Below are 13,156 nucleotides of genomic sequence, written 5' to 3'. Positions count from 1 at the left end.
TCCCTTTTGTACAAGAATAGCTCTGGCAAGGGTTGGTTTTGCTGTAACTAACACCCGGAGGGTGAGCCGAGAACAATTATTCACTGTCTGACAAAACAGAAACTCGAGGATATCACGAAAACCTGTCAAGCCACAGGTTCAGCAACGACAAAAGGAGGCACTTCGTGAACTGAACCTAGGGACTGCCTTGGGGGGGTCCTGAGGGTTCTGATGTGAGTTCAGCATTTGGGCAGGTTCCTGGACTTTGAATTACAGAGATCCCACCTCTCGCACCAGCTCCTGGAAGAGGGATGGCACTCTGGGGCCAGAGGATGGCAGAGCTGCCTCCTTTCTACCTTACTTTGAAGGGTGTGCTAAAAGGCATGGCCAGAGACAGGACTGATTTTCATTGGAACCATATACATCCACGAGACTCTTCACCTCTGTGGCTGTGTCTACCACAGCAGCTTTGCAAGCAATTCACGATGGGGTTTTTCTGTACTCTTGACACACATAAGGCATGTGAATGGTAGATCAAGCTTTTAAATGCCAGGGTCTTCACCCAGGGATAGCCTGCATGCCAGGTGGTACATCTGAAAAACCATGCTCAAATTTGATGTCATTTTGTACGTGGTGGAAGGTGAGGATGCATTGTTTAGACAGTAGTTGCACTTCGAAAGCTACTTTAGCACAGTCCAATAGGATTGTTTTTAAAGGACGTTATAGGAGCTATGCCATACAAACATAGCGGCAGAAAAGCTCTGCTGCAGCGAGGACTCCTCCATTCAAACAACTCTCTGATCTTGTAAAATCCTTATAAAATGAAATAATTTTAAAACGTAAATATATATTTCTTTATAAACGCTATCAGAAAAGTTTTTCAAAGCCACAGGGGCAGAAGCTGGAATCATCTTTATTCATCTTCATATAAAACAGGAAGAGGTAGAATGAATAATTTCTAATACAGCTAACCTTTTTCTAACCCTGTTCATTAGATGCCTCTAGTGTTTCTGAACTGAGCCCAGGTCTTGTCCTTCAAACATGTCTTTCAGATCATGTCAGTTTATCCAATATCATGGTTTGAATCAGGCACCTATTCAGTTATATGCTTGTATTTCTTCCTCCAACCTAGTGCTATGCAATGACTCAGAAAAGCTTGTGCATGTCAGTTCCTGGAAGAGACGTGATTTTTTGCAAGCAGAAAAATCTAAACACAAACAGCTAGCTCTGCCATGACCCTCCTCTGCATTTTTATGAAGGTACCTTAAAAAAGCCTTGCAAAATCAGAGCACTTGTCACGTTTTAGCACAATATGGCTGCAAACTGAAGAGCAAATTTCTTACCATTAATACTGTGTGTCTGTGTAACTGTAAGTCTCGGGTTTGGTAAGGTCACATTTCAGCAAAAGGTAAGAGAAATTTTATTTCCATGGGAATTTCTTTAGAATAATGCACTAGCAATTTTCCACTGAAGACTTCAATCTCCATATATTATGGCAATATTTTTGGCTATATGTAAAAAACATTGTTCTTATTTTTTTGTTTGTTCAGAACCTGATGCTAATGACTCCATTTTCTGTGCATCCCCTCCAGCACATGGTGGTATTACTTCTTCTTCTGGTAAAAAATGAGCAGGCCAGCATCTTCTTGGTTGGCTTGCTTCATTGTCCTTACTCACCTTTACAATTTGGTGGAGATCCTTGACAATTATTTTTTCAGTATCTTCTAGAACTGTTGTCAATAAATTAAATAGGAGAGCAATCCAGGCAAGGCCAAAAAGAATCCAAATGGCCACAAGTGTTCGGTAGTAGGAAAAATAAATCCTGCCAGGTTGTTTACCTGCAGGTAGGGGGAGAGAAAGAAGAAAATTAGTAAGTTAAAATTGCTTTGCCTGTGTAAAATGGGCAAGCCTAATGAATCCATCAGTGTCTTTTACATTGATTAATTTAAGGTGGCTTTTTCATTGTGGTGAAGTCTCTCACCTCCCCAGAAATACTGCAGGTCAGAGGAAAACATGCTTTAAGATCAGGCTGAGCCAGTGTCTTGTGCAACAGATTTTTGTCAGCACACATATACTGGTCTGTCAAAAAGATATACTGGGGCCAGGGTGGATTAGCAACAGAGCAGGTTGTTGTGATTCTGTTTATTTCTATAAAATATGATTATGACATTATATGATAATAAATAACTGTTTTAAATTATAGGTATCCTTAATTGAAATTGCAACTCCTAGTTTACTTTTGAATGGCTTCAAGGGCTTCCTCCACTAAAAAAGTAGGTGACTGTTGAGAACTTGCCATCACATGCCAAGACCACAAGTTTTGGTGTTGGAAACTAGTCGACTGAAGCTTATTTCATGCAGCCCAAACCTCTTAGCTGCACTCAGTATTGCACACCTGCTTTACTGCATGGGTCATTTGATTTGTTTCCTTAAATATCAGCAACCCACCAACTACATTCAGAGAGTATTTGCTCCTACTCCATCTAGTTCCACACAACTTTATTAGCAAGGTATGGCCCTGGCATCTACATGAAAACTTGGTAATATTGCTTAGTGAGCGTTGCAAGTCACTGTTAGGGGTGAATCCATACAGCAGATAACACAGCAACATGCATGGACAGGGAGGTCACCACAGATCTGGTGGAGTGTTTCCCATTATGAAGCTGCCCAGAAGGAGTCAGGATGCTGGAAATTCATTTCAGATTCTGCAGTGCTTTGCATTACATAAATCAATTTGCAGGATTTTTGTTTTTTCCTCATGCAAGAGCTTTGGAAGTGGGGCAGCAGTGGGTTGGCTTGTCCTCATGGACAGATATCGAACAGCTGGTTTTATTTTTTCTGCTGGGGCTGAGTTGGCATAGAAGTTGCCAGAGTTTCTGCAAAGCAACTCCTTTTGTGCTCTTATCTGAAACTCACGACATGAGTTTAGGACTTCAACACTGTTTCCAAAGCAACTAGTAATATCTTTGTAATGTTAATAAAGTCCAGTCAAAGTCCAGCCAAAACTGGACTTCAATAGGGTATAAAGGGGGTTTACAGCCCAGAGGGAGTTTCACACTAGAGGTATTACCTATGTGTACGTGTACTCTAAAGAACTGAACTTAGACTCTGTCATCTTCGTAGGATATTGTCTTCCTTCCCCACACAAAACAGGCTTTATCTCATGCTTGAAGTACAAGAGCTGCAATACAGTTTTGAATTACTAAAATGCAAATAAACTCAGACCTGTTCTGTTCCACTTGGCTAGCACAAAATCACTTGTCATTTGTAATCAATTCTAAATACATAATAGTCAGAACATTCACTCTGCTTGTTATGTTGAGAAGGTGTGAGGCATTAAACTTCTCATTTTATCACCGTTGTTTAACACCAAAAGAGATAAACACTGCAGGAAAAAATACTGCAGCTCCAGTTAAGCCACCCTGATGAAGATGAAATCCCAGAGCCAGGAGGCCTGTCTAATTCTGAACTTTTAGCTGTGTTTGTAAAATAACATGGCTGCAGAGGAGGAAGTACTATGGAAGTAGTTGTTTTAAAGTTGTAATTTGCTTTTGTTACTGTAAAATGTGCTCAAGTATTAGCTCAGAGCTTCCTTCTCCTACTACTGCTGAAGAAAATCTTGTATTGGTGAGATGCCAGCAGGACAGGTTGTTGTAGAGAAATCTTTGAGTGTCCTTGGAGTCCATGTGTTCAATTGCTTCTTCCATGGACACTGATTTGACTCCTGGTTTTCACTGTGGAGTTGGAAGCAGCTCTAGAAGCTGATTCCATAGAGAGTGTATTTTGATCAGCAGTATTTTGAAGTGTTTTAAAAGTTTGAACACTTCTGAACACACAAGTGTTTTGAGAAGCACTCTATCTTGCTAGAGTGTAGCTTAAACAGTTGAACATCAGGGGAACTACTAAGCTTGAATTTGTGAAGACAGAGAGCATCCAGTCATGCATAACAAGACTAAAGAAGGCCACTTTTGAAGTGATATATGTATTTAAGCCACATTTCTCATAGAGTGAGTACATTTCCCCATTTCCCCATGACTATGATTGCCACCTCTTAGATTTGTGTAAAATCATGTCTTCTGAAACATGACTACTAATTTCTTTACTGTACGCTTTGAAACACAAGTCAAAGCTAAAGCAGGAATATGTATCTTACTGTGTCTGACACAAACTATTCTCTTTTGGTATATACAAATTCCTAGGCTCCTTGAATTTTCCCCTTCCCTCCCCCAAATATTTGGCTTCTTTGCACCCCAAAGCACCCCATTTCGTTATATTTAGACAATTCCACGCTTTCATCAGCTTATGTAATGCCGGAGAGAAAAGTATTTCCCCCAGAACTGTATAAGGCAAAGACTGGTCAAAGACCCAGATGGAAGATTTTTCTCTACGGTACATTGGTGGCCCATGCAGTCAACTCATAGTAATTACAGTTGCAACCCTGGCACTTTGCTGCATCTCCTCTCTGAAATCAACCTTACCTACTACATAATCTCCAAAGCCAATGGTGCTGAGGGTGATAAATGCAAAGTAAATTCCTTCGCTGTAGGACCAACCCTCTGTTATCTGGAAGAAGAGTGACGGCAAGCACAGAAACACTAGGATCCCGGTGGCCAAAAAGAACAAAAGAGTCAGAAATTTGATCTTCTTCTGAAAAAGAAACCAACTCAATTATCATCATGATTTGACATGCTAGCAGGTCATATATAATTATGGGTATTCATAATGGGCAGCTATCTAGGAACACATACTGTAATCACCGGGGTGATGAAGGTTTTGTACCGAGTGTTCTCACTCTCGAAAAACCCTCACCTTGACCTGAGGCAGGGGGAAGCCACACATATGGGTTTTGCACGTTCACAGTAACCCTGGGAGATGTGGTCTTTTTTTCTGATTCTATCAACGTTCAATGACCATGAGTATGGGAAAGCACTTTCACAATGACTTTTACCAGAATTAAGCTGTTTCCATTTTTCACCAAACTGCTTCACTTATACTTAGTTTTCAAGTACTCAGGTATGGCATTCAAAGAACATTTGAAATTGCTTAGGGAAATAGATACTTAAAAAAATAGTTTACATCATTTCCAACAATGTTGTCTCCAAGAGTTTGATTGTTGACTTTTGATTTGTTGACTATTTCTCGTTACAATAGTGTCATAACTTAACTCCTACCCAGTGGTAAGTGACCACACAAAGATCCTTAACAAATGAGCTCCTGATGAAGAAGTGGTTGGACAGTGACTTTTGAACCATCTTACCAACAAGCAGCTATGAAGAAGCTTGGCTGAAGAAAAAGACTAATTGTACAGTAAGATTTCTCAGATACACATATAGTTTATGCACAGAATTTTACAAGTCCAGGTTGTCTGGAAATGAATGGCAACTGCTGGAAAATTTTTCATGCCTTCAAGCATTGTGCTTGTTCTAGAGTCAATCTGATTAAGCCTTACATTCTGTTTAAGTCTTAAGACATAAGGAGATATTTAACAATTTGATTGGGGTTGTCTATAGCATTTATACCTTGTCCTGAAAGAGGATTACAGTAGGAGACACAAAAAAAGCTATTCTCACTTCCTCAGAAGTGATTAGAGAATGGAAGGAGCTCCAAATAACCTGGAGCATAACCAGACAAGAGACATCCTGTCTTTATCCCCTTACAAGTGCCTCCTCATCTTTCAGCAGCTGGGTTCAAATGAGCCTGAAGTTTCCTTTCTGTCAAAGTGAAGGGAGGAGAGGGATTAAAGGACTGCATAATGAATACGGAGGGGTGACGTGCTAGGCATTGAGTCAATATGTACTGAAACCCCTTCAGCTCACCTCCTTTTTACAGCTTTACAGCTTGTCTCTCTTTCCCTAAAGATAGGATGCTTAATCATCTACAGAGGTACTGGCAATAAAGAAAGGCAGGTACTTCCCTAGAGCTAGTTCCTGGGATAAGTGTCTAGAGAAGTGGGATGAGGCACCCACTCTCTCCATTGATTGCTGAAGTGGACTAGATGTTATGTCATTTATACAGAATCATAGAATCAAAGAATCACAGAATATCCTGAGATGGAAGGGACCCACAAGGATCATCGAGTCCAACTCCTGGCTCCCTAAGGACTACCCAAAAAATAAGACCATGTGTCTGAGAGTGTCCAAACGCTTCTTGAACTCGGTGCTGTGACCACTTCCCTGGGGAGCCTGTCCCAGTGCCCGACCACCCTCTTGGTGGAGAACCTTTTCCTGACATCCAGCCTGAACCGCCAATGATTTGGCATAGAAGGCATATGCCAAATATACATGGTTTGGCATACAGGTAAATTTGCTTATATGGATAGGCAAAACACATCCCATCTGAATACCTACTCTATGATTGCCTTGTTGGTTTAGGTCTGCAGGGGAAGAACATCTCTTCCCCTTTCCTAACACAATGCTTAACACAGCATGAGATCAAAAGTAATAAAGGATAATGCCAAGGTATATCTTGAAAAAAAAAGTCTAGAAACTAGCATATAACTGTGCCTGAGAAAGTAAAACCAATTACCTTTCTCATTCCTTTCTCGTACAGGAATTTCCCCAGCTTTTTACACAGCAGCGAGAGCATCTTACCAACACGGTGCAGAAAAACAATATTCAGAGGGATTCCAAAGAGAGCAAAAAAGACACAGAAGATCTGGCCCCCAGCAGTTTTAGGACGCAGTGTGCCATAGCCTATGAAAAAAGATGGGTTGGGGGGATATTTCAAAGAGCTGGAGTAATCCATGGTCACATTCACACCTACCCCAGCCTGGCTTGCCATTGACCCCAAAAGATGTGGCTAGCACTTTTCAGCCCATGTGTGCTCACTTTTCTCTGGTCAAACCAGAAAGCAGATGAAGTGATTCACCCTGCATATTCTGGGGGATGCAGAGAGTGCTGTGTGCTCCCAGCCTAGACTTAATGGGAAAGAAAGCATAATCTGAAAGCAGTTATGGAAAACACATTCTGTCCTGTGACAAATACATGGAAAGACAGAAACCAGAAAGCTGGGGACCTGGAAGATGTCAAGGCTGGAGTCCCAGGCTGCTTGCCATGCCACAATCACACAATCTGCCTTCTTGTTGATATGCCTGTGTGTTAGCGACCTCCGTGGCTAAATGCCAGTAGGTTGGTATGTCCAGATACTGGCTCCAGCCCTGGGGACAGCGTAGGGTGCATTAGAATAGCTTGTTCTAATTAGCCCAGACCTTACTGGTGGCTGATCTATTCATACCACAGATATATTTGTCTTAAAACCCTATTAAAAGAGGATTTATCTAAGTAGTGGAATAATGGCTGCAGATCTCCAAACATGTCCTTTAATGGACTGGAGACTTTGCTCTTCTTAGACCCCGTGAGGTATATCTTTAAGTGCAAGAGGCCTGTACTTTGTGTATGTCCTTATTTTATCACTGACCCTGAGAAAAAGCACTTTCCCTAGCACAGTTCATCTCAAGGCATCTATTACTTGGAAGATGCAATGTTTTCTTCTGGGGAAAAGACAAACAAAACAACTGAGTGATTTATTGACTGTTGGCCCCCTAGGTGCTTGAGCTGTCTTATGCTCCCTGTCACACAACTATTGCATTTTCATTACGGCAAAACCTGATGAAGGTGGGTGGAAGTTGTTCACAAACAGAATTCTGCAGCAAGGGTGCAGAGAAACAGGCAAGTTGTAGTTTTCCTGGGGCAACCTTTCCTCCTCACCAGGGAAACAAATTTGATGCAACCAATCTGTTGGGTGGAGAAATGCCATAATGAACACTGGTGGCGGCAAGGAATGGACTGGCTAGTAGCAGTGTGCTGACAAACTAGTTTCCCTGAGATGTTTGTCATGGATGTGAAGGGTCAAAGGCCTTTCAAAGTGCACAGCACTTTTCTGTAACAAAAGGACCTCTTTGAGAGTGATGGGCTCTGAGTCCTGCACTGCTGTGAAGCAAGAAATCAATATGAAGACGTGATTTTTAATTCAAGTTCATTGGTGGTATTTGGACAATGTGATCAAAAGAGGAAAGTGATCCTTCATTCTCCTCTCCAAATCCTCCTAGAGACTTTTTCTGTGTTGCACGGAAAGGGTTCCAGCAGATCAGTGGAGACTGCTGGAAAGAATTTTACTCAGGGCTCTACATTTTCTTTCTTCTGCAGCAGGAGGTCTCCACAGCACATATAGCACCTACATGCTTGCCATGATGCTGGGACACCACTGGTGCCCCTGTGACATGTCACACTCACAGATCACTAGCACAGCTGTGCCTAGCGTGTAGTGGGAATGAGGCCTCAGCTTCTGAAAACATATATTTAACTCTCACTGCGTGACAGTGTGAAGCAGTAGAAAACAGTGTGGATTTCATGCTCAAATTTGGCAGGCCTTCACTCTTTGGGATGTGTATTTGAGGGAAAGGGAGAGGCAGGCAGGGGCAAGCAGCCCATGAAATGGTCAGAACAGCTCGAAGGAGCAGTCTGAAAGTCTCAGCATTTGCCTTCTCCCCTTCCCATTTCTCCCCCGTGGTGTATTGTTAATCCAATACATGCACTAAGAGCTCATCAGAGGTTATTGAGATGGTGTCCAATTCCCAGCAGAGTTCGCTTATTTCCTACCATTCTTACAGCACTCTCAGGTTTAAAGCCTGTTTGACCCTAGAATAAAGATCAGGAAAGTCAAATTTATCTTCTACCCACAACTGACATCAGAGCCAAGATTTTAGAAGACAGCTCAAAAAGAAGAAACAAGTGAGAAACAAGAGCATGAAAGGCCATTGGTATTTCAAAACCCAAAATAATGCACAAAAAGTTGTGCACTGGTGAGGTCTCAGGACCATATTGGTTGCCGCTTCCCATCCATGCCAATAAAGGGCTGGATTTTCTATCCTTGAAAGTATTATTTGTTTACTTCCTAATAAGCAGACATAAGTGTCACACACACGAACACACACATTCATAAACATGGAAAGCATAAATCCTACCTATTGTGGAGACCACTGTGCCTGCAAAGAAGAAAGAGTTACTGAAATCCCAGTTGCTGTTTTCAGTTTGTGATTCATTTCCAACAGGGTATACTCCATTCTGAATGGCTTCAGTCAGGTTCTGGAAGGGAAGGCATTTTTTTTTAATTTTTATTTTTTAATCAACTTGACTGCTTTTCTCAAGTTTTTGCTGAAAGAATAGTACGGATTTAGCCAGCTCCTGATCCTTTCCTGTGAACAGTACTCACCTGCCCTCGGCAATACTTTAACACCGTTCACACCTTTACCACCAAGGTTAGCTGGCAGTCAGCCAGTGTTTTTGCAGGTTAGTATTTCGCCCTATTGTTATGCTAAGTGCTCTCACGGGTGTTAGGACAACTTGTTTGCTTGGGTGTGAAGTTCACCTCTAAAGTCCTCGATTCTTTCAGGTTAAGTACTTTGGAGAAAAAAGATCCTACGGAAGGCTAGGACATGGCAGAACAAGGCAGCCCACTGTTTTAAGTGATGGGGTGCCTGGTTGCTGGTTTTGAGCTTTCCATTGAGATGGCAGTGGTGGAACCGGGATCTAATCACCCATCTGTATGCAGGCACACTGAGCACTGACTCTGTTCCCCCCCATTAAGGCATCAGTCAGTTACAGCATGGCACATGTGACATGTACATGAAACGTAATTTTAAGGCCGTAGCCTCATTAGAGTACAAATTTAAATCCAGAGAAAGTCATATGGTTTGCAAAGCATTAATTGTGGTGCAATCACAATCAGAATCCAGCCTGATATGTACGCCTTTCTACTAACTGCATGCATGAACTGCATGCACAATATTTACAATGCAGCCTTTGAGATGAGGTTAGATGAACATCTGTTAGAGGTGGTTTGGGCTGAGTTGAGACTGCCTTGGGGCAGGGTGTTGACTAGGTGTTTCTCCCAAGATCTTTCAGCCCCATCATCTATAATTCTGTGCACTATCAGACTTCTTCCTTTTTCTATGGCTTTAATTCTAAGTGATGCTGACTTTTTTTTAAGCATATTAAAACAAACAAACAAACAAACAAACAAGAAAACCAAAAACCAAAACAACACCAGTATTCAGCCAACCCTGGTTTTAGCAAACAGAGGACATTTAACTGAACATCTGGAATGCAAGCTGGTTTCTACAAAAAGAGCTGAGATAAAATCCAAGGCTGAGCCCTAGCAGAGGCAAGGCACTAACTGGAATAAACTAGCCTAAAAAAGACTAGCATAAATCTTTTCATAGCCCTTGCACAAGGATTTCATTGTCTTGAAAAAGTTCCTTTTTTTTCTTCTCTTTCACCCATTTTCCCCCTCAAAAAATAAAAATAAAAAAAAACTACATTGAAGAGGGTTCATGCATATGTGAACTGTGGGCTGGTCCACTGGTTGCATTGTGAGAAATACTGGTTCTCCCCCCTCATCTCCTTATCCTGAAAACAGAGCCGTTAAGTGCTCTATTACTTTCCCATGCAAATATGCTTACAAGGCTATTTGCATTTCCCATCTTCTCTGCAATGTAGCAGCTATAGCTAGAAAATACCTAAGATGGATAGAGAACCCCAGTCACTATCAGCTTCCCATGTCATGACCAGAAACTCCTTTTTCTTGGCTGGGCTGCCTGCCTAACTTCTGCAGCATCTTCAAGAAATAAACCCTGACTATGCCACACTCCTTGCAGTGATTTGGGCTTCTCTTTTTTTTTTTTTTCCCCCAGCAGATTATTTCAGACCTCGATGTATTGTTCCTTTGTGCTATCTGTGGCACTGCTGTGTGTGGCAACCATTCCCACTAATTTCAGACAGCCTCATTTTTCCTGCCATGCCACCCGCTGTAGATGAGCATAGCCCCACTGAAAGCTGCATCGGCAGGAGGCAAGAACCCGAAGAATGGGGCCATTGTGAGCAAGGGATGTTAACAGCTAACACACAACGTTTTGTCACGCCACACAAACTATATTTACCATCAGCAAGATCTGCCTCTTCAGACTGGGGAATGGGTTTGGGGTTTGTAAAAATCATCCAAATGAAGGCACCAGTAGGAAACACAGAGAAAGTTATCTGTGTAGCAAGGCTGAGTAGGAAATAACATCTGTCAGGGAAATCAGTTGTTATTTCCCACACACTTGTTTTACCATCTGATGGGAGAAAGGGCTTCTGCAGGGCTGGCACTCACCTTCATAAACTGCTCCATCTCTGCCACTGTGAGGTGGGGGAAATTCTGCAGAAATGCCTCCTTCATCTGGGCGGCTGCCATTTTCTGCTGTTTTTCAGCGGTCCTCTCCAGCGCCTGGAACACGGCTGCACCCACCAGCAAGTAGACGAAGTAGCCGGCCACCAGCAAACCTGTCTGCAGCTTGCCACTGCACATGGCCCTCGGCAGGACACGGCAAGGGATGGGGAGCGAAAGGTGGCGATTAGTAAATCCCTGGCGTTCCTGGGGAGCCTCCCGCAGGCAGGAAGAGCCCTCCCAGCTGGGGTTTCCGCTGGGATCCTGAGCTGACGGGGACAGTGATTTGTCAAATACATTCATGGGGAAGTTGGGAAAAAAAAAAGAAAAAAGAAAAAAAACCACTAATATACAAAGCAAAACAAAATACAACAACAACAACAACAAAAAAAAAACGCCACTAACTTTCCACTCTCTGGGCTGCGTGCTGTGTAGGGATTTCCTCTTGTCTGTGAAACTCTGCCTTGCTGAATTCTCAGGAAAAATGGGTCAGGATGTGAGGAGCTGGCGGGTGGCCATCTCCTCCTGCTCAAGAAGCATTCGCCAGAGGCTCTGGGGACAGGTGAGGACAGCCTGCAAAGGCCCCATAGAGAAGCTTGCTTGGAAAAACAGCGCTTCCCTTCCTCTGCCTCCCACTAACCCCTAGAACTGGACTCCAGGGCAAGCCCCGTTGATCCCAGAAGCTAGTTCTTGCTCTGTGTTCAGGGACAATTCTCCTGGGACCCACTCGCCTGCTTGCAGCCCAGGGCAAGGTCGTACAGACATGCAAAGAGCAAACTGGGAGGACCAGACACTGTGCTTGAGGGCAGGACTGCCGCCTGGAAGGACCAGCCGAGGTTTGGGGGGAACGGGGGAACGGGCCAACAGCGAAACGATGAAAAGCAGTGAGGATCAACGCAGAGGCACGCCCCTAGGCAAGTGGAACCCCTTGCAAGGATACAGGCTGATGAACTGCAGAGCAGCTCGGAGGAAAAGACCCACCGAGGCGACCGACTGCGGGGCAAGCGCGTTGCGCAGCGCAGCGGGAGATGGCGGCGCACGGGGCGGCTCCTGCAGTGAGGCAATCCCAGGGGGTGGAGGTAGCTGCCGGCAGCCCCCCCGGGAGCAGCTGACAAGGCTGGGGCCAGGCCAGCAGCAGCTGCCCTCCCCCCATACAAAAGCAGAGCGTGTCAAGCAGGCGGCTTTCACGGCAGCTGCTGCAGGGAGAGTGGGAAGCGCGTTGCCGTCGCCGTCTTATGTTCTGGGAGCCTCTGACTGAAACAAAAATGGCGTCTGCCTGCCCCGCCAGGCTGAGGCTGAAACCCAAATGAGGGGGCTGCAATTTCCCCGGCAGATGCCTACACCCAAACAAGCCCCTTCATAGAATCATTAATTTGGAAAAGCCCTCCAGGATCATCTGGTCCAACCACCCCCCTACCACCAATGTCACCACTAAACCATGTCCCTAAGCACCAGGCCCAACCTCTCCTTGAACACCTCCAGGGACGGTGACACCACCACCTCCCTGGGCAACCCGTCCCAACGCCTGACTGCTCTTTCTGAGAAGAAATGTCTCCTCATTTCCAACCTGAACCTCCCCTGGCACAACTTGAGGCCATTCCCTCTGGTCCTATCACTGGTTACCTGTGAGAAGAGGCCGACCCCCAGCTCCCCACACCTCCCTTTCAGGAAGTTGCAGAGAGCAATGAGGTCTGCCCTGAGCCTCCTCTTCACCAGGCCAAACACCCCCAGCTCCCTCAGCCGCTCCTCATAGGACTTGTGCTCCAGGCCCTTCACCAGCTTCGTAGCCCTTCTCTGGACGAGCTCCAGGGCCTCCATGTCCTTCTTGTAGTGAGGGGCCCAAAGCTGAACACAGTACTCGAGGTGCGGCCTCACCAGACAGAGTACAGGGGGATGATCACCTCCCTGGTCCTGCTGGCTGCACTAATCCTGATACAAGCCAGGACGCCGTTTGCCTTCTTGGCCACCTGGGCAC

At 44.3% G+C, this 13,156-nt stretch overlaps 1 protein-coding gene across 3 annotated transcripts; it reads right to left on the bottom strand.

The window, feature by feature from the left end:
- Positions 1 to 874: 874 nt before the first annotated feature.
- On the bottom strand, positions 875 to 12,594 carry LOC310900291 (potassium channel, subfamily K, member 16-like). 3 transcript variants are annotated; one of them, XM_083838024.1, is made up of 6 exons: positions 11,587 to 12,594; positions 11,128 to 11,450; positions 8,942 to 9,062; positions 6,505 to 6,671; positions 4,458 to 4,626; positions 875 to 1,817 (listed from the first exon to the last, which is right to left on the bottom strand). In XM_083838024.1, exons 2-6 carry the CDS (start codon positions 11,320 to 11,322, stop codon positions 1,510 to 1,512), a joined length of 960 nt encoding a protein of 319 aa, XP_083694150.1. In that variant the 5' UTR covers positions 11,323 to 11,450; positions 11,587 to 12,594; the 3' UTR covers positions 875 to 1,509. The 3 variants fall into 3 exon arrangements, with proteins under 3 accessions (XP_083694150.1, XP_083694149.1, XP_083694148.1); XM_083838023.1 differs by having other exon boundaries at positions 11,128 to 12,594; XM_083838022.1 differs by lacking the exon at positions 11,587 to 12,594 and having other exon boundaries at positions 4,458 to 4,623.
- Between the last annotated feature and the right edge of the window lie 562 nt (positions 12,595 to 13,156).

Source organism: Anser anser, assembly GCF_964211835.1.
Source record: "Anser anser genome assembly, chromosome: 5".
Lineage (NCBI taxonomy): Eukaryota > Metazoa > Chordata > Aves > Anseriformes > Anatidae > Anser > Anser anser.
Note: the sequence above shows the minus strand (reverse complement) of the source record. Positions and strands in the feature narration are given on the sequence as shown.

Coding starts and splice junctions, on each gene's coding strand:
- LOC310900291 (XM_083838023.1), bottom strand. CDS start 11,484: ATGAATGTATTTGACAAATCACTGTCCCCGTCAGCTCAGGATCCCAGC. Junction 9,063..11,127: donor AGATGGAGCAGTTTATGAAG/GTGAGTGCCAGC, acceptor CTTCCCTTCCAG/AACCTGACTGAAGCCATTCA. Junction 6,672..8,941: donor CACAGTGGTCTCCACAATAG/GTAGGATTTATG, acceptor CTTTTTTCATAG/GCTATGGCACACTGCGTCCT.